At 45.8% G+C, this 21,167-nt stretch overlaps 1 protein-coding gene across 2 annotated transcripts in view; it reads right to left on the reverse strand.

Moving 5' to 3' along the window:
• ADAMTS9 (ADAM metallopeptidase with thrombospondin type 1 motif 9) overlaps nucleotides 1–21,167 on the reverse strand; it is a 164,425-nt gene that overhangs the window by 9,942 nt on the left and 133,316 nt on the right. For both annotated transcript variants that reach the window (XM_058562485.1, XM_058562478.1), the window contains 8 exons: nucleotides 16,012–16,185; nucleotides 11,692–11,886; nucleotides 10,482–10,614; nucleotides 9,854–9,948; nucleotides 9,644–9,738; nucleotides 9,418–9,551; nucleotides 7,586–7,677; nucleotides 2,334–2,438 (listed from right to left, as the gene is read on the reverse strand). In XM_058562485.1, the coding sequence (XP_058418468.1) occupies nucleotides 2,334–2,438; nucleotides 7,586–7,677; nucleotides 9,418–9,551; nucleotides 9,644–9,738; nucleotides 9,854–9,948; nucleotides 10,482–10,614; nucleotides 11,692–11,886; nucleotides 16,012–16,185 (1,023 nt within the window). The remainder of the gene's footprint in view (nucleotides 1–2,333; nucleotides 2,439–7,585; nucleotides 7,678–9,417; nucleotides 9,552–9,643; nucleotides 9,739–9,853; nucleotides 9,949–10,481; nucleotides 10,615–11,691; nucleotides 11,887–16,011; nucleotides 16,186–21,167) is intronic.

Here is a 21,167-nt window from a genome sequence, read left to right on the forward strand (position 1 = left end):
GTCAAAATGTGGCCCAGGCCAGGGGCATCAGCATCCCCTGGGAACAGCTGGAAATGCAGGCGTCGGGCCTTCCCAGGCTGGCTGTGTCTGAGCAAGTCCTGGAGGTAGCACCGATGCTCGTTCAAGTTTGGAAACCACTGATTGAGGGGAACGCTGGCTTGAATAAAGTCACACAGGTTTCCTTCCTGTATTCTTGATTCCAACCTCTAATTCACTAATGCTTACCGTGTCTCTTCACGAAGGAAATAAAATACACAATTTTTTCCAAGTGTCTTTGGCCAAGGAGGCCTATTTTCATGGAGCATCCCTAGGGGATGCTGCTCTGTGGACCACACAGCAGGTCAGGCACACAGAGCAGCATCTCTTGGGACTGCCAGGAGCTAGAAATTGCTCAGTCCCGGCTCCCGGGGATTCATAAGGTGCTCGACAGATCCTTGAGATTAGTTTTGAGCTCAGGCTCTCTGAGCTGTCATGGAACACTAAGGTTAAACAAAAAAAAACTGCTGACAGGCAATTGTGGAACCAACTCCCTCCAGCACAGGCTTGGGGAACAGTTGGCCAGCCCGTCTTGGCAGGGCAGTGATCATTGTCTCCACAAGGTGGCACTCGCGGCTGTAATTATTTTTAGTTTCTGGATGAAACTGCAATATTGACACTGGCTAACATAGAATTGAAACTTATGTTACACAGTTTACATAGATGGTTTCCTACATAATCATGCTTTCCTACATAATCATGCTTCATGTGCGATGATTTAGGCAGTTAATTTTTTTGTTCCTCTGGGTCATTGAAACAAAATATATGGACCCTGAAGGGTAGGAGTAGGGAAGGACATCATAATTTCAGGGCACATTCTGAAGCACACGTTCTAAAGCAATTGTGCTGTCTCTCAGCTATCTTTATTCCTTTCAGTGCGGAGAAAAATATTTAATGGTTAATTTATGAGCAATTGATATGGCCATTTAGTTAATCAGATTTGAGGTAGCTGATTTGCTTAGATAAAGAAAAAAGGGAGTGAGATAGTTTTATTCACAGATGCAAATTTAACCCTGGCAGCTAAAAAAACGGATCAGGAAACTGAGATTTTTCTGGGAAGTCACAATTGGATGTTTCTTCCCTTCCCAGAGGGAAGCAGGTTGAGTTTCTTCTTTATAGTCTGATTTTGATATGGTTGCCAGATTTAGCCAATAAAAATATAGAATGCCCAGATGTGAATTTCAGATAAACAACAAATTTTTTTTTAGAACAAGTATGTCCCATGCAATGTTGAAGACATGCTGATAGGGGGAAAAAAAAAACTTCCTTGTTTATTTGAAATTCAAATTTAACTGGGCATCCTGTATGTTGCTTGGCAACCCTACTTTGGAATAATACCACACTTCCCATTTCTCTTCTTTTTCCTCTCCTACTCATGTTTCTGAGGGGCCCCTGAGGCAGAAGTCATGGTGGAAATGGACTGGGGTCACAGGCCATACTCTGTAAGTCTCCCATTTGTCTGTGGCTCAGGTTCCTGCCTCACATTCTCAGAACTTCTGAGGGAAGGCTGTGAATGGCAGTGGTTTCCGCCATGGCTATGCACTAGAATCACCTGGGGAATTTCAAATTCTACTCCTGCGTCAGCGATTCCCATTCAGTGAATCTGGCTGGGGCCTGGGCACATGCATTTTAAACTTTCCCAGGTGATTCTAATTACACCCAGGCTGAGCAACAGTCCACAGCCCGTGCTTCTCAGGCTGTACTGCGCTTCTGAACCACCTGGGGACCTTGTTCAGCTACAGATCCCGACTCAGAAGCTCTGGGACTCGCAGGGGAGTCTGATGATCTATGGGAGCCCCACCTTTAGTAGCAAGAATTTGGAGCATCAAAAACTGATTATTGTAGAACCTGTGTTTCTCTAACTCTCCAGAAACTCTCCTAAGTTATTGCTTTCTTCCAGCCCTGTTTGTATTTCAATTTTTCTTAAATAAACCAACATCCTTGTCCCCAAGTTCACAAAACTGAATCAAACGTTGGCTAATTGCAAGGAGTCTGAGCCACACACTCGCTTAGAGGCTCCTTAACTGCTTTTAGCTTCCTGGGCAGGCATCCTTCTAATTACTTGGATGGTTCACAGGTGCACATCTCCGGGAAGAATTTACCGGAAGGGAAGCAAGCCTCTCTCCACTTCACTCACTTATACATGCTTCCTCTTCGATTTATTTCCTAAATTTTCTTCCTGACACGTTACAAAATGGTTTGAGGAAGTGGGAAAGCACATTCGTTCCTTCAGCACCACCACTGAGGGAGGGAGGAAGAGAAAACAAAACCCATCCCCCAACAGTCGGTAACCTTACCAGAGACTTCTTGATGTCAGAGACTGCGTAATTCCCTTGTGATACCCATCTGGCAGCGTCAGTTAAAGACAGGCCGGTTCCGTAAAGGTTGATGCTAAAACGACCCTGGAATAAACAGCCAATGAAAAATATTTTTAGTTCAGGTGACGTCCCAAGCAAAGGCCACACAGTAAAAGGTAACTTGGAAAAGAGATATTAATTAATTACAATAGCTATTAATTATCGAGGGTTTTTCTGGGGGGGGAGGAGGGAGGGTTGTTCTGGGCCAGGCAATGTACATGCATCATCTGATTCATCCTCGCAAGAGCTCTATGAAGGGGGTTTTCTTTACAAATAGGGAAACTGAGGCCCAGAGGGGGTGATGAACTTCTCCAGGATACAGTGAGGGTCCGACTCACTTTTTCCTGACTTCCAAGTTCTCGCTTTCCACCACCGCCATTCTGCCTCCCTAAAACAGCAATCCTGATGTTGCTCACAATTATCAGATTCCTTCAGGAACAAAATGCCACAGTGTAATTTTTCTAACAAGATCTCGCTGCCAAAGCTTCCTGGGCTTCAGCTCCCCGCAGTGATGAGCACTCTGCGTACTGAGCACAGCGGGGCGGGAACTTCAAAGGAGAGGCGCGTTCTCCGGCTCGGCCAGCAGAGGGCGCGCGTGGCCTGCTCTAGACCGCCTGGGGACCCGGGCCGCCTCTTCCAGGCCGAGGGGACCTGAATCGCCCCACTCGCTCCAGAATTCCTTTCAAAACGTGGCCTCGGCTGTTTCCATATTTATTTCTACGTAGCGGTGCAGCAGAGCTCCTCTTGCTTTCCCATCTTCTCTGTTTCTCAAAAGTGACTCCCCACAGGCCTCTGAAACAGTTCCTTGAGGTTTCCTACTCCACAATGAGCAGTTTCAGAATCAAAGCTGTTCTGCACGAACACGCTTACGGTGAATGCTTCCTCTCTGAACCTTACAATCCAGTACTTTGTCAAAACAGTCTCTAACAAAGCAAGCTGGAGAGCGATGAGGTGGAGCCTCATAGCCAATCAGACTTAGGGTAAATTCAGCTCTTTCAACCATGATTAGATCCTGGACAGACTTATTTTTCTTTCTTTCTTTTCTTTTTTTTTTTTGTGAGGAAGATTAGCCCTGAGCTAACATCCATTGCCAATCCTCCTCTTTTTGCTGAGAAAGATTGGCTCTGGGCTAACATCCGTGCCCATCTTCCTCTTCTTTCTATGGGATGCTGCGACAGCATGGCTTGATAAGTGGTGCAAAGGTCCACACCCAGGATCCGAACCTGCCAACCCTCGGCCACTAAAGCAGAGAACTCTAACTTAACTGCTACGCCACCGGGCCAGTCCCCTGGACAGATTTGTTTAGCCTCTCAGAACCTCAGTTTCTCCATCTGTAAAATGGGAAGTAATAACAGTACCTCCCTCAGAGTAGTGTAGTGAGGACTGAATGGAATTAGCCATGTAGTGTATGGCTGTTACCTGGTAAACACTCAAAAATACTGATATCAGTCCTGCATTTTCTAATTGTTTTGTAAGTGTTCCTTTTATCTCTCCAATGTAACAGTAAGCTTATTGAGGGGACAGACTTAGTATTGCTTTGTTTTTTTTTTATTTCAGTTACGGTTTGTCATGTATGACTAGGCACCTGATAGATTCTTCAGGAATATTTTTATCCTAGCTCTTCCATTAAGACTTCCAGGACTAGGTGTAAATGGCAGGTCCATGTCAGTTCCATAAATGTTTACTAACAAGAGTTTACAAACCCTTGTGGAGCCTTAGATCCCACATCTGTAAAATGGGGACAAAGAGGATTCCTATTTATAGAAGTGATGGGAGGATTTAGTCTGGTCTAACTCAGTGGCTGTCAACAGGGGACGATTTTCCCCCGAGGGGCAATTTGGCAATATCTGGAGACATTTTTGGTCGTCACAGCTGGCAGGTGTGTGTGTGCTATTAGCATTTGCTGGGTAAAGACCAGAGATACTGTTAAATGTCCTACAGTGCACAGCATAGTCCCCCACAACAGAGAATTATCCAGCCCCAAACATCAACAGTGCTGTACTTGGAAACCCTGGCGTGGAGGAGGGGTTTAACCTAGAATCCCGACTCCTCTACTTTTAGTGTGACCTCAGGCAAGTGGCTTAACCTTCCTGAGCCCATCTCTAAAATGGGTTAGTAAGACCTAACCTGTGACTAGAAGGGGATTAGACAGAAGGTATAATGTACCTAATTCACTAACTGTAAGGGAGTAGCTGATATTTAAAAAATATTTTTGAAAATTATTTTATGACAGCACTCTAGAGATGTTAGTGGTTCTTATGTTGAGTGGCCTCAATACCCAGGTGTCCTGTGACTGTGGCTGCACTGGTGGCTCAGAGCCCTCCTTGGCTGGCCTCCTCCGACACTGGCTTCTGTGCTGCATCCTCCCACCTGGCCATCTTCTTATCTGACCATCATTCCTGCCCTGAGGTGGGCAGCCACACTGTTCATAATGCCCAGACCACACCTTTGCCAAGGACTCCTCTCTCTTCTCCCTTCCCATCCTGCTTCCCACACAGACTGCGTGTCCCACCTGCACAGCAGGAGAAGGGAGACTTGATCTGCTTCACATCAAAGTCTTAGAAGGTCCAGGCCGCTGACCCGGCTTCTAGCCTGAGAATGCCCCCAGCTCATCTAGGTGTCCAGTGTCTGAGCATGCTCAACACTTAGATCCAGCTAGATCTGCCCTCTCAGAGCGGGTGATAAGCCTGAATGGAACAGGAGGTCTTCCTCCTCATTCTCTTTCCGCTTTTTCTGGTCCAGGGATCAGCATTTTCAGTAAGCATCCTAGCTGATAATTAGCATTCCAGAAGTTGAGTGCTGCCAGAGCAGTGAAGATCTCATGTCCTTTCTAGCTCCAGTGGGGGACATCTCTGCCCCTACAGGTCTTATCTTCAGGGTCCAAAGGGCATGAGAATTTTAGCTACTACCTGCTGTTGCTGACTTAAAGGTAATTAAGAGTCCTGCATACACAAGATGATCCGGAAAGGTTGGTGAAAGATGTGCCTTAGACAGAGAGGTTTGTTTTTTGTCTGGACAAGAGTGAAGGCTGCAGAAATCCTGCCTGGAACCAGGATCAGCCAGACATGTCTGCCATCATGGATTTGGACTCAGACACACTTGGGATCAATTCTGGTCCTACTGAGAACGAGCTGTGTGGGCTTCAGCAAGTTACTCAACCTCTCCACACCCCAGTCTCCTCATCTGTAAAAAGGGAGCATTCTCAGAGGATGCTGTGGGGACCAAATGCTACACTGACTTAGAGATGCTGAGCACCGAGCCTAAAGCATAGTAAACACTCAATAAACACTACTCATACCAGCATCAATAACGATAATGTGGCATCCACTATGACCAGGATAAAAAAATACACTCTGGCTACATCTTGAGTTGAGGGCTCTTGGGGAACCCACCCTTAGTGATAAATAAATCCCAAAAGCGACAGCAATGGATGAGGAGGAAGAAACAGATTCTCAACCAGAGCATCCCTCTGCTTTGATTCTGTGCAATCATCGGGCAAAGGAAAAGCCATCCACTCCGAAGTCGCTCGCACAGCCATGCTTTCTACAGACCCTCTCCTGGGAAACTGATCTGAAAAACTCACGTCTCTCATCAATACAGTTGGTGCTCAATAACCATCTAACGAACTGAATTCTAAAAGTATCCAATATGGTATGAAGAATGGACTAGAAAGAAAATACAAATTAGCCTCTCACTGGCTTTGGGTTTTCTCATTTACCAATTGCTTCAGTGTCAGGATTTAGCAAACCAATCGTTCATTTGTCTCTGAATTATTAAAATAAATGAATGCAAATTACTTTTCACTTACTTAAGCTTCCCCAAAGATACACATATAGAAACAAGAAAATCCTGAGACATTTGAAAAAGGCAGAACAGGGCCAATCTATTAGTTGTGAAAATGCCAAGCATGCCAATGGGGCATTTGAAGGCCATCATTTGCTTAAAAGAAACTGGATTTCAAAAGTTTTCAATTCCTAGGGAATGGAGGAAAGGCCCTTTTTACCCTTATCATCCTTTGTTTATTTTCTTTCTCCCCTGAGAGCTTCCTTTTCACTTCTCTGCAATGTTTAGCAATGCTTTCTAAAGCTTGGGGCTGAGAAAACACTTCGTTAAAAGAAAATTCAGATGTTTGTCTTCGGATGGTCTCTGCGGTTGGGCATAAATCCATCCTGGGGAGACAGTGCCTGGGATTCTGGATGCATCACCCAGTCCCCATCCCTCGAGTTTTGAAGGCGCCCAGGCAAAGTGGGAAATTCCTGACACAGCGTTTAACAGCAGCTTTGTGAAGACCTCATGCGAACCAGAGAAAAACTGGCGCCAAATTCTCCTGTTCAGAATCACCTAATTCATTGTTTGTCTTGCCTTCTCATTGCAGAAGCTTCTTGCAAAGACTGATGCCTGCTTTGCAAAAATTGCCCCGGCCGATTATTACAGCATGTGTCAAAAGGCAAGTTAAAACTTCCCACACCTCTAAAGAGGCAAGAAAGTGTGGAACCACAGAATGGGCGGTAGGATTGCCATTCAGCTGCTCTGCTGAAGTGCGAATCCAGTAAGTGATAAATTTGCACTTCTTGGTCTGAACGCTGCACGTTTTATACATCTGAAGCAGGGGTGACAGTTTTTCAATATCATGCAATATCCAGAATTTTTCATGGCTGACAGTGGTATGTTGGAGCCCACTTGGACTGATTTCTGAGAGTCAGTTGTGTGCATCTATTTAGTGACATGATGTTGACAGCTTGAAACCAGTCATGGGGAGAAGATTTACACCACAGAAATCGGCAAAGGCTACAAAGCACTGCTTTCTTTTTTCCCTTGGAGAGCCAGTCATTAAACATCTCCCAGCACTCCACCGACTGCATAAGGTTCATTTTATTAACCACCGTGATTTGTCTAGCCCAGCCCTTGCCATCCAACATCAAATTTGTTTCTAAACATTTTCCATTATAATAGATGCATTTGGCTGAGCAGAAGTTTGGCCTGTAGCTATGATCATTTCCTTAGGACACACTCTTCGGAGCGGAATTACTGGATTAGGAGCTGTGAGCAGCTGTGAGGCTCTTGGTGCAGATGGCCAGCTCCCTTCCAGAGCAGCTGTTCTAACGACGTTCCCAGGAACAGCTGCGGTGAGGGTCCCCGGGGGGCAGGGTGGGCTGGGGACCCCTGTAAGGTGGACGGCCCCAGGCACGTACCTGCGGGCACTTGGCGGCACTGTAGCAGTCCCCAGCTGTGGCAAAAGGGACAGGATGCCCTTCGCTTGTCCTCGCAAACTGTAAGTCAGTGGCTGTGGGGTTTGGGAGGAAGGGTTAAAAGGAGAGGAAGGGTGAGAGCAGGAAAAAGAGGTAGGGAAGGGACAGGATAGTAACAAGGAGACAGAAGAGTGAGAGAAGTAGTAAGAGGGAACGGGAGAGAAAAAAACCAACCCGAAGGACGATTAGTGAGCAAATGGATCCAGGTGTGCACTTGCTTTTCCCCATTACATTTGTGGTCCCGAGGGCACCGTTCCCTGGGTTATCAGCACCGACTGTCTCCTCAGAGTACCGAAGCCCAAGAGGGCTTTGGAATCGATTCCCCTAGAAGTAAATATGTGAATCTCCTCGCGTCAATGCAGTGCGATTGGATGACTCTGAGTCTTTGTATCCTGCCTCCCAGGCTTCAGGACGGGGAAATAAGCCAGAAAAGCACTGCCAGCTACTTAGGAGCTCTTCCCCGAGGCTTCCTTGTCCTCCCGTGGCCTAGGCACGATTACTGCCAAAATGTGGAGCAGTCGGAACCCACATCTTGAAAGTATTAAAGGCAGTTTCTCAAGTTTGGGGCTAACTTGCAGCTTTAAAAAAAGCGAACAAAATGATGCTTGTGTCTTTAACCCTCTTGTAGCTCCTGAGACCAGCTCTGCAAACGGGGAAGGCAGATCAGGAGGAGTCGAACGGGGAAACCCGCAAAGGCATCGCTGAGGGACCTGGAGGCTGGGAGCATCTCTCCACCTTTCTGCCTGGTCCTTCGGGCACAGCAGAAGAAGGCCTTAATCCTTCTGCACTTAACACAGTTTGGTGGGAGGGAAACCTGAGTCCCCAGTGCTGCAAGGAAAGGGGCCCCTGCCCGCTTCACCATGCAGAAAAGCCCAAAGTCTTAGCTGGGGTGTTTTCTAAGCAGAGAAACCGCAGACCCTCTGCCTTTAGACCTAATCAGTCTAGCTGACGGCAATTAAAAATATCTTGGTACCAGTCAAGTTTAATCTACCTCCAGAAGAAAGCGACCCAATATTACTGGAACAATGTTAATGAGGAAAAATTAATTATTCATTATTTCTGTTTTCCTCCATTCAAGGGAACGTGTTTGGATATTTGAGCTGTCTTTAACCACTCCCATGATTAATGTCCCTAACAAAAACGCAGCGTTGGCCAGACTATGAAATCAGCCCACGCGCAGGCTAGTTTAAGAAAAGGTAATTCTGTGCTCCATTTTTCTTCTGTACATTGGCAATCAGATAAAACAGTTTTATGCCCATGTCTGTGTGTACACTGTGCACATGGGAGGTGGGTGGGGGCAAAGGCTCCCACATGAATCTCTTAGCTTTGGGGTTTGTGTCTGTTCTTTCTTCTCCTTTAAAAACTTTTGCAACCACCCCTGCTGCCCTGACACTGATACCCTGGGCCTGGCTAACTCCTACTTAACCCTTAATGTCTCAGTTTCGATGTCATATTTTTGGAGATGCTGCCCTGACTCCCCACACTGCAGTGTGCCCCTTAAGTGGCCTCCATCTACCCCACTCATTCATTCTCACAAATCTGATGGAGCCCCGCCCTGTGCTAGGCACTTTCCAGGCACTGAGGGTAAAGCAGGGAACAAAAAAAAAAAGGAGCAAACCTCGCCCTCAGGCAGCACAGACCAGGATGGTCATCACTGGACAAAAGCTGCGTCTTGTTCCTCCTTGCATTCTCAGTGCTTCGCCCCTGGCCAGTGTCTGCTGACTGAATGGGGAGATGAATGAACACGGGCCCACATGACATCCCACTGAACTTACTTATGATCTGCATGGTGGTCAGGTCTATTCTGATCTTCTGGAAGCTGGAAAACCCAGCTGCTGTGTAGTCCTTCCGACATTGGCAGTCATCGCGTCGGCTCCCGTTGTAGGGACATTCGGTTGGGTTGTGCAGCCTGCGTTACAGAGAGAATGTTCTGGTAAGGATGGGAAGGTATTTCCAGGGATCGCCAAGGGTCTGGGCTTTTCTGAGCCTGGGGTCTCCTACCTATGCCCGTAAACCTCAGAGAAATTCTCAGAGTCACCATGGACCAGTGTCACGTACTCTTTGGGGTGGTCAGAGTGCATCCCTGCACAGAATACCTGAAAGACAGGACAGAAATAACCTATGGAGAGCAGCTCAGAGAAAGGATGATGAGAGCCAGGGCCATTCACTCTAAAAACATTCTAGAAATAATGACTGATATCCGACGTTCACCTTCAGGAGCTTTCCTTTGATGATCAGGAAATATTCACCATCTTCACTGACACCTTTCAGTCTTTTTACCTCCTTGCAGTTCTGGGGTAACTCACCTAGAAAACATGAAGTGCAGAAGTGGAGAGGATGCTCCAAGATGTGCATTGCCTGCCTATGGAATGAATTATACTGTTCATGCTAAAACATTTTAGTGAAGGGGACAATTTCTTAAATAAATTCTTTCTTTTTTTTTTGTTGGTAAATGTTTGCTTTATTTATTTTTCCTTCAGTTTTATTGAGAAGTAAGTGAGATACAGCACTGTAAAAGTTTAAGGTGTGCAGCATAATGACTTGACTTACATATGTTGTGAAATGATTACCACAATAAGTTTAGCTAACATCCATCACCTCATATAGATACAAAAAAATGTTATTTTCCTTGTGATGAGAACTTTTAGGATCTACTCTCTTAGCAACTTTCAAATATACCATACAGTACAGCAGTGTTAACTATAGTCATCATGTTGTACATTACATTCCCAGAACTTATCTTATAAATTCTCTATTTCTAAAAGGGGCAGGCAAACAAACGAACAAAGAAACCCTATTCTTCATGCTCCAGAAAGATGGTTTCAGTTGGCCAACTTACAGTTATAGATATTGTGGCAGGTTTTTCTTTCTTCTGGCTTCAGATCAGCGGGGCATAAATGGCTGGGCTGGTCCTCGTTGGTTAAACATTGCACAGATCTGTGCATCACTCCAACGCCACAAGACACTGAGCACTGTAAGGCAGACCAGAGTCAGTGATGCAGCTATGGAACCCGGGAGGCATGGGCTTCTAGTGGTGTGGACCTCAGAGCCTGCTGGCAGGGACAGGGTGTCATTTCAGACCCTCTGTTGCTAAAAGCAAACAGCTGACATATACTGAGCACTTACTATGGACCAGTCTCTGTGCTAAGCTTTATATATACACATTTATCCATCCATCCATCCACCCATCTTACATATATACTTATATATACATAAGATATATGTATATATACACAATTTTCTCATTTAAGTCTCACAATAACCCTATGAGATGGTACTACCATTATTCTATTTTTACAGAGGGGAGATTGGGGCTCAAATGTTAACAAATTTGTTCAAGGTCATGGTGGGGCCAGGATTCAACCCCAACCACGTTCAACTGGTCTCCTACCGTCACCTGATCCCTTTGCAACACTGACAGCCTAGCGATGACGAGCCAGGGGGCTGTGGCAATTTTCCAGGGAGGTCTTAGTTTAAAATATTCTCACTTATTATACCCCTAATGCAATGAAGTATTCCCAACACAGAAAGACTAGAATGGATAGACTTCTTAACAACAGAAGCAACAGCGAACTCTTCTGTCTTATTAAGTGACAGACAGAGTTCTAGGTGCTTTTTAAAAACAATTTTGGTAAAATATATGTAACTTAAAATTTCCAATTATAATCTAAGTGCTTTTTTATATAGTAACTCACTTCATCTTCACAATCATCCATTTTGCAGATGAGGAAATGGAGACACAGAAGTTTTGCACCTTGCCCCAGGTCGTTCAACTGGGAAGTAGCAGAACCAGGATTTAGATGGAGGCTGTCTGGCTTCAGAGCCCACGCTCTAACCACCAGGCGATACCGCCAAACAAGAAGAGAACCCTCTTTTTGAAAAAAAGAGAACCTTCTTTTCCCAGCAGCCCTGTTCAAGATGCTATCTCCTGTTTCTCACCAGGGTCTCCCTGCAAGGAGAATGACTTAGGACAGGTCAGGCAGGACGTGTCTAAGATGGGGTGTGAGATCCAAAAGCTTTCGCGTTTGATAACTCGCTGGTCTACTCACACTCCCCCAGTTGCCCACTCTCCAGGTGGCCGAGACAGGGCACTCGCTCAGGTAGCAGGGGTGGACGCTGGGGGGCTGCGTGCCGGGGCAGTTGACCGTGGTTTGGTAGCTGTACTCGTAATTCTCCTTCCCGGTGTAAATCTCGCTGCAGGAGACGAGCCTCTGTTTGTAGCCCTTTCCACAGGTCACCGAGCACTGACAAGAGAGGGGTTGAGGGGAGAGGCTGCAGCAGTGCCTGGGGGCAGCCCACAACAGGCCCCTGACCTCCCCTTCCAATGCTGACCCCGTGACAACGCTGCGGAAAGCTCTCACTGGATTAGCTCATGTATGCATTTCAAGCGGCAGGCCCAGAGCACACGGGAGACATGCAGCCCTACATGACGCCTTCCGGGCTCCAGTGCATCCACGCCATCCCTCGGCCCCCACTGCGGGAGGGGGCGCCTCAAACCTCTTCTCTGGATTTCAAGGGGAGAAGGAGTGTGAGGCGCCTAGCTGTCACTGGTTCCATCTACAGCATCCACAGCCCGACCACACTGGCTGACAACTCATGCTTTTCCAAACCTACAATGACCACATCAGAGAAGCGACCAAGTGAGACAGGTTCAGTTGAGCCCACCTGAGTTGAGGGTGAAATCCCAACACGTAGCCCAACGGGCACCTGGGGACAGTTTTCCTTGCCCACTCGATGGGTTTGCTTTCCCATCTGCCCTCCACTCAATTTCTGTCTCTCTTCTCTCTCCTGCCTCTATGTCTTGACTGAAACATTGCCTTTCTGCTTTACTCTCTCTCTCTCTCTCCCTCTAAATCATGCTGTCATTTAACCCTTTTACCAAAGTTAAATAGCATTTAAAAATACCCAGACGATACAGAAAAGGAGAAAGAACAAATACCCTACTACTGTCCCAGCTCCCTTCTGTGACGGGACATCTAATTGATTATTCATAAGATTTTATAATATATTCAACCTCCCTAGCTAACTATTTTACATAATATATTATTTAAAACATCAAGCTGAATTATAACGAATTTTAGTTATTTTTAGGCAACATCATCAAGTAACTGGCCATCCCCCGTGAAAGCGCTACGTAACATCAGGGTAGAGGGTAAGGATTTTTGAGACCAAAGGTTTTTTGAGAAGGGTTAGCTGAACCCCTGGAAACAGTGTGCAGCATGTGGCGTGGTATGCTTTTTCTGGGCTGAGGGACCACAGCTTCCATCAGTTCTCACTCGCTGTTAAAAGCTACAGTGTGGCTCTTTCCTAGTGTCTCCTGAGCTGTGGCTTTAAGCCACGTGCTTTCTTCTCCTGTAACTTTTCCAGGAAGGAGGCTCCCCTTGAAGAGGTCCTGGAGGCAGGACGGAACAGGCCCAGCCAGAGGCACGCAGACCATCCCTGGGCCTTCCCTTCCAGCTGGCTCGAGATGTGGAAATGCTCTGTGCACGTTTCTTCCTTCTTTGGCTGTTGCTGTTCAGTTGCTGGAAGACTCGGTTGATGCCAGGCCAGAGGAGTGGGAGGCTGGTCCAGGGTGTCTCATGCGTGGACAGATGGCTACCAAGCGCTCTGTCTGTCCGACCTGTGGCTATTTTAGCGTGTCTAACCTAGCGCTTACATGCGCCGACCTCAGTCGGTACTAATGTAAACACAGCCGTGTGTCTGAGAAGCAAGTGCTGAGACACTTTACCCCACATACCAGGGGCAAAAGCAGCCCAGTGGCCATTTATGTGGGGGAGGCAGTGGGAGATGGGCGTTTGCTGATGGAACTGAGCCCAAATATGGTCAGGTTTCATTCAGAGGCCTCCACGTCTCTGAAAAGAAGCTGTAAAGAACACGTAACGCTGTAAGAGCGTCACGAACACGCTGACCGCCTCTGGCTTCCTTAATCCATTTCAGACCAGAGTTCTGAAGTACAGGAGGCTCGTCTCTGGGGAGAGGAGAGAAGAGCGAGGTGGGGAGGCTCCTATGCCTGACTCTCCGTGCCTTGAGGTCGTGTGCTTGTTTCATCGTGAGTGTGGATTACTTTTCTAATTTGAAAATTACAGTAAAGCAAAATGAAATAATAAGAATGTGGGCTCCTTGCATTAGCGATACACTTCAGGCCCCACCAGGGGAATGCGTGCGCCAGCCAGGGGTGATGGAGTCCTCTTTTCCCATCTGGCCCAGGCCTCCTCAAATTCAGGTGGGGTGGAGCCCAGAGGAGAGCACACAGAACTCTCCAGGGAAGAGGGGTCTCAAAGAGAAGCCATGTCTTGCTGTGGCTCTTGCATTTTACGAAGCTTTTCTAGAGGGAATTCTGGTCCAGTCCCCTTAGCGTCACTTCCCTTGCAGGCTCCCTTCCCCAGGGTCCTTGTATCTGTGCAAATTCCTGTCTCCAACCCTCTAATCTTAGCTTGTAAATTTGCAGATTTTCAATCCATGATAAACCTGAGAATTTGCAGAAGTGTGGAGTCTTTTTTTTTTTTTTTTTAATCTTCTCCGTATCTCATCTGTTGGGGGTTAAGATTAAGGTTATATTAAAGCTATAGGAACAACATGACCCAAGTCTTAGAGAAAGACTAAAACTCTTTTAGCATAATAATAACAACACACCAAAGACTGGCTAAGACGAAGATGTCAATCTTGGCAGTATGAAAGGTGTAGACACTCTAGCCAGATAAATGACCAAGAACCACGCCAGAAACCAAGACGAGGTGGCCCTCAGGAGGCAGAGAGGTGGATGGTCCAAGGGACAGAGGCCTGAGGAGGGAGAAAGGGTAGAAAGGAAGGCTTTCCCCTACTGAGAGCCAGGATGTGGCCTCACGCAGCAGCCCTGAGAACCAGAAGTTGGGGATTATGCCTTCTGAGGAACCAGGAGGGTTGAACTGAAGAGAAGAAGGAGCCCTCCCCAAACATCCTCTCCCCACACCTTACTTGGGATCTGAATGGGTTGGAACCTATGCCTCAAACCCAAAGTCAAGGACTATTTTGAACACTCATCTGGACTCTTCATGCCAATAGTAAATATATTTCCTAATGATTTGGACCACATCTCCCTTCCACTCTTTAAGGGCACACTGAGAACACGGGTTGAGGTAGAGCAGGGTTTCTCAACCTCAGCACCATTGACATTTGGGCTGGATAGCTCTCTGTTGTGGGGACTTTCCTGTGCATTGTAGGAGGTGTAGCAGCATCCCTTGCCTCTACCCACTAGATGCCAGCAGCATTCCACTTCTCCTAGTTGTGACAACCAAAAATGTCTCCAGATGTTGCCATATGTCCCGGAGGGTGGGGGAGGCAGATTCACTGGAGTGGAGTGATGGATGGGGAGACATAGAAAAGACTTTAGGACCAGCCTTAGTGCAGCAACAATTGAACACCCAACACACATGTCATCTAAATGCAAATATTCATCCCATTAAAACATGAAATTGCTGTCCCATCAAACTTTGAAGAGACCCCGTGACAGCAAGGACGTTATCTGAAAATCTTTGGCACCTTTGCTAAGAGCCCAGATACTTCCCTTTCACATGTCTAAATTCTTCTGGGCAAATGACAACCGGTTTTGATGTTTTATAGATCTTTCAGTATTTGAAGATATCATGAGGTTTGAAAATAATATAATCATGGGATTATTACTATTGGTTTATTAATAATAAAAAGTGTTTATAGGAGGAGGAGATAAGAAAAAATAGACACTTGAGATTCCTTGAATATTATGGAAAACTATTTTGTTCCTCTGGATCAGAGGTTGTTAAACAGGCAGCCCACAAAAGTATTTGGTTTGCTCCACACAATGTTTTAAACAAATAATTTGAGTCCACATTTTAAAATTAGGAGATCTCACATAAAAGTTCAGATTTTTGTCCTCTCTTGAAAAATCAGGTTTGGTAACATTGGACGCCCATTTCTGCATGGCTTTAGGTAAAGTGGAAGAGAGCCTGTTCCCTTTACGTAGTATGTGCTAGTTTGTCATAGTCCCCGCCTTTCCCTATTGTCTCCCTGACACTAAGACATTTTCTTATACTTAACTTTCTTCAGGCACCTACAGGCATTATATGAATTTGCAGTCCCTGTAATAATTTCTTCCTTATCATACCAAGAGGACATCAAGGTGAATCACAGAATGTAGTGTTGAGGGGAGCTTAGAGACCATTTCACGTACCTTCCCCAATTTGCACATGTGGGACTCTGGCCCTGGGAGGCTAAGGGACTTGTCTGAGAACTCCCAGTTCTCAGTGGCAAAAGTAGAAGGTGGGTCTGAGTCTCCCACATTTCTGCCCTCTTCCCTCTGTTGCCCTCAGGCCATCGCTGACCTGAAGGTGGTTACAGAATCCCCGGTACGGTACCTCCGACCATTCTCCTGTGATCCAGACATACTCGCAGGGTTGCAAACTACAGCTCTCGCGGTCCGTGGGCCTCTTGCTCACGTCACAGTGCACACCATGAACCTCGCTGCCTTTGTCCTCATCCACACACACCACTTTGCGGTACCTGGAGCCTTCGCCACAAGTCTTGGTGCACTGTTATAGACAGAAAGAACGGGTGTTGATATGCAGAATAACAGATGACTTATTATATCCTGTTACTGTAATGACTTGTTTTCCTGTCTATATACCCTTGAAGACTGTGAGATCTCTGATAGCAGGGATTATTGGAGAACTCATTATTTTACCCAATTACCTAACAGCACTACTCCTGGAATAGCGATAAGCATTTAAATGTGGCTGTCTGAATGAATGAAAGCGTGAAGGAACCAATTTCAGGTAAGACCTGATTACTTCACCCATTCAAACACTGACTCTCTTTAAAACTCATGGCCAAATGATTATCAAACTGATGTCTAAATACCTCGAGCGTCAGGGAAGTCATTCCCGGTCCAGATGGCCCATTTCATCTCATTTAACACGGAACTAAACATCTCTGCAGATTCCAGCCTCTTGTCCTACTTGTCGATTCCAGGGGAGCATCAAGGACAAGCTTCATTTCTCACAAATGATCCCCCTTCAGGGACTTGTGGAGAGCCTTCCTGTAGCCTCCACAGCCTTCCCTTCTCCAGGGTGAACTGCTCCCACCCCTTGATCATGCGGCAAACAGTCACCCAGTTCCTAAGAAGTGTCAGGCCCCGTGATGGGTCCTGGGTGAACAGGAGTGGACACGAAGCACAGCCCCTGCTCTCAGAGAGGAGCTGATATTTTAGTAGCAAAGATGGAGACAGTAGTGAGAGTCAGCAATGACTATAATCTCCACTTTTCAGATGAAGAACCTGGGACTTCGCTGAAGTGACTTGTTCTAGGTCATACGTCTCTTTGTGAGGTAGACGGGACAGATATTTTTATTCCCATAAACCACGGGAGGAAAATAGAACAAGTGGTATGTTTCAGTCTAGGACGATTTCTAGGCTATCTATTCCTTATCTTTTTTGCTTTAACCAACAGCAAACCCCACCTTAAAAGTTTTACCTTCATTATCTGCCCTGCTGAAGGTCTGCCAAAGCCTGTTCTACCTAAAGCATCGTGTCACCCAACATTTCAAGACTCTAGACTACGTTGGAGAGCCACCCTCAGCTAACCAAGACCTGTGCCAAGGACGGCTTTTTCCTTTACACCAGCGATTACACACCTTAGGCCCTATCTCACTGCCATGAGGTTTTGTCGTTAGCATAATGACGTTTAAACTTTCCCAGAGTCCTCACCTCTCTTTCCCTTCTCACAGGCCTCCCTCCCTATTATTACCTGCCTCGTCCCGTCCCAAAGGCATTTGAATTTGGGATCCAGCTTGACTCAGAAATGTCTTTCCTGACAAACCCCGTAACTTTCTTTCTTCTTTTTTTTGGTTTTGTTTTTGGTAGTAAAATGCACATAACATAAAATTCACCATTTTAAAGTGTAAAATTCAGTGGCATTTAGTCATTCGCAACATTGTGTAATCATTACCACTATCTAGTTCCAGAACATTTTCATCATCCCAAAAAGAAACCTGGTACCCATTAAGCTGTCACTCTCCATTCCCCCTTTCCCAAGCCTGTAGGCAACTACCAATCTGCTTTCTGTCTCTGTGGATATGCTGATTCTGGGTATTTCATATAGATGGAATCATCCAATATGTGGCCTTTTGTGTCTGGCTTCTTTCATTTAGCCTGATGTTTTCAAGGTTCATCCATGTTGTAGCATGTATCAGTACTTCATTCCTTTTTATGGTTGAATAATAGTCCACTGTATGGCTATACCACATTTTGTTTATTCAAATGTCGATGGACATTTGGGATGTTTCCATCTTTTGGCTATTGTGAATAGTGCTGCTATGAACATTCATATACAAGTTTGAACACTTGATTTCAATTCTTTTGAGTATATCCTTAGGGATAGAAATGCTGGGTCATATGGTATACCCTGTGTCTTTTGTTAGCCGCTTATTTCTTTTAAGAAGTGGAAGAGATATGTGGTATGTCCTGGTGGCCCCTTGTCATTTGCAAACAACTCAAAATTTCTGCTGCTTGGAAGCAAATCTCAATATCTAGAATGTGGAGTCATTCATAGTTTTTCTGGGGCACAAATATGAACCAAAAGCACTGTGAGGTGAGCATGCAGGAGCAAATCCCTTCCAACCAACGCAGGAGGCTGGCTGAGCCCAGCTCCTAGCTCAACTCTGGCTCAGCGGTTTTGGGGTTTTCTGTTTCCCTGGAGGAGGCTGGGAACTATTGTGAAGTAATAACATTTTTGTTTCTTCATAAGAAAAAAAAAAGCCAAATGAGTTAGAGAGCCACTGAATGTTACAAAACAAAACAAGGGTTAAAAAGTGATGTGTAGATTTATGCAGAAGAAATACTTAACTCCCCATAGAAAAAGTAATTCCTTAGAAAATCAGGTCTTAATGACTCAGAGAAGATTATCATTATTGAGCAGCCAACCCGGACTAAACCTTCCAGTGTCCTCTCTCATTTTCACTAATCCATGGGGCTTTAATCTGTGTCAATAAGTAACAGTTTAGAGCAGAAACACAAGGATTACTCAATACTTTCTGCTTGTTAAGTGTTTCTCCCTCGGTCTTGAAGAATGGTTAACTACCATAAAGACTATTTTGCCAATGGTAGACAAGGGAATTGGGCAACCTTACCTTGAATATAACTTTTAGAAAAATTAAACTAAGTAAATAAGTGACATGCCCAGTGCTTTGGAATTAGTTAACAGCAGCTCTGAAAATTGCCTGATCAGGCTTTTCTCCTGGAGCCCTAACCAGAGCCTGGCGGCGGGGTAATCAGAAATCAAACCCAGCTATAGGATTTTGTCAGCTTTCGGTAATATCACTTTCCCTAACTCCTAGAATTTATGACTCTTTCCTCTGTCCTGGAATATGATCTAGAATGTTCTGAAAAACAGTTGGAAAGCTCAACAAACCTCATTTTAATTTCCAAAAGGTTTTCTCAAAATTCATTACAGCTTTTAGAAAAAATTATATCTAGTGTTTAAGTCATACCACCAGGCTCCCCGAATATCAGCGTGCACTGTAATTCAGAAAGCAAATAATCACAGCGTTGGGCTAAATTGGGTAGTATGCCCACTGTCCCGCAGGCTACACGTGCCTTTAAATGTGCTGAAATTAACAGGGGGAAAATAACTTTCCAAATTGGAGGGTGAAGAAGACCTAAAATAAACTTTTAAGATACTATTTTAGTTAGCTAGGTAGGTTGGCCACAGGGTGGTGAGCTAAAAAGGCTCATGTAATGCAATGGGTAGAGATTGTCTTTCCTTAAAGATTGTAATCAAGTTGCTTTACACCTTTTTTGGTGTGATGCCCTAACCATGAGGGGAAGAAAATCACTTCGTATTCACGTGTTCTACTTTTCTCAGGTCATTGATTTTCTTCACGGATGACAGAATTTGTCGTATTGTTTCTAGTGCCAGGCTACCATTGTCGGTGTGCGTGGACAGACAAGCCAGAACAAATGGGGAACTTGACAGCACCGTGTTCTGTGTGTGCTATACAGAGTTTTTTGTGATAAGGAACGGTAATTACACATCAATTTATCCAACATTGTTTTAAATTAAGAAAAGAAAAAGCAGTCTTTAAATTACCAATGGGTTCTATTCGCAAAGCTTATTTTAAAGTCAGGTATGGGGAGTACGGACATTTTTGCCCCAAAGTAGTATATTTGCAAGGGAAAAAGGCAGACACAATACTATAGAGACATTTCATAACTTTAACGCCATTCACTTTTTTTCAACCAGTATGTACGACGGGTCAAGTTCTGTGCTGGGCACTGGGATGCAGCCCTGGCCTCCTACTCACCTTCTCTCTCTGTGATGACACCCAGGGCAGCTGCTTCTCCCACCCTGGGGTGCACGTGCCAGGACAGCTGGCTAACTGGCGACCACTGTGGTCTATGCTTAGGGCCGCCTGTGCAGCTGTGTGAGCAGATGTGGGTTTCATAACAGAGTGTGATGGAGTAAGAAGCCATCAGGGTCTTCTGCAACTGTGACGGCAAGAGAAGAGGAAAGACAAGGGGCGGGAATGTTCACAACGCTGAAAGGGGTGCCAAGCAGTGGTGGCAGCAGAGGAGGAGTGAAGGAGAAGATGAGTGAACTAAGCAAGGAGGAGAAGGGGCACTCTCGGGGGGCTAGCATGCATGGAGGTTGCAGGGGAATGACTACAGCTGTTCGGGGTTGTTAGAACCTTCGATGTGAGACGGGGATTCTAGAAGGCGGACAGAGGCCGGGTCATGAAGGGGCACGTGAACCTCCTAAATTGCTTAGGAGAAAAGCCAAACCCGGCCGCTCCTCCAGGCCCAGCCTCATTTCAGCCTCCTGGTCCCCTCACGTACTCTGCTCCTGCCACGCTGTGCTTTGTCCGCAAACACGCTGGGCTCTCTCCTCCCTCCTCCTTCTCCCGGGAATCGCCTCCTCTTGCCCTTCACCCCCTGACCTGGAGAAGGCAGGACTGGCCTGTCATTCTCTGTCTGTACCTCGGCACCCTGTTTTTTTTCTGTCACAGCACTTTTCACAATTGCCAATTTCATAGAACACGTTTGTTTGCTTGTTTTCTGTCTGCCTGTCCCACTAGACAACGAATCCCACCACAGTCATTTCATGCTCTCTACTGAATCCCCGATGCTGGGTGCCTGGCACTTTGCAGGGGCTTGATAAAGACTTGTTGAATAAATTAATGAGGGAATGAGTAATAAAGAGTTAATATCCGGCCCTCATACACACATCAAAACCTGATCACTCCCTATGGTGAATTTCATAAAATCTTTGTCACCAACTGACCAGGGACCTGCTGCTCATTTCTAACTTTTCTGTCCTAAGGAGAACTTGGGAATCATTCTACAGCTGATCTCAATAAAAGTCCTTAGAATCCAAATATGTGTTACAGTGACCCGAGTCCCTGCACTGAGCCGAACAGCCATGGGGGCAGTTCTGCAGAGGCCAGACACATCTGAGCACAGCTTGTTCGTGGCAATGTGACAAGAAAACAAAACAGCTGTTCTTAACATGAAAAACAGTTT

The sequence above is a fragment of the Diceros bicornis genome, chromosome 2, assembly GCF_020826845.1.
Source record: "Diceros bicornis minor isolate mBicDic1 chromosome 2, mDicBic1.mat.cur, whole genome shotgun sequence".
Classification (NCBI taxonomy): domain Eukaryota; kingdom Metazoa; phylum Chordata; class Mammalia; order Perissodactyla; family Rhinocerotidae; genus Diceros; species Diceros bicornis.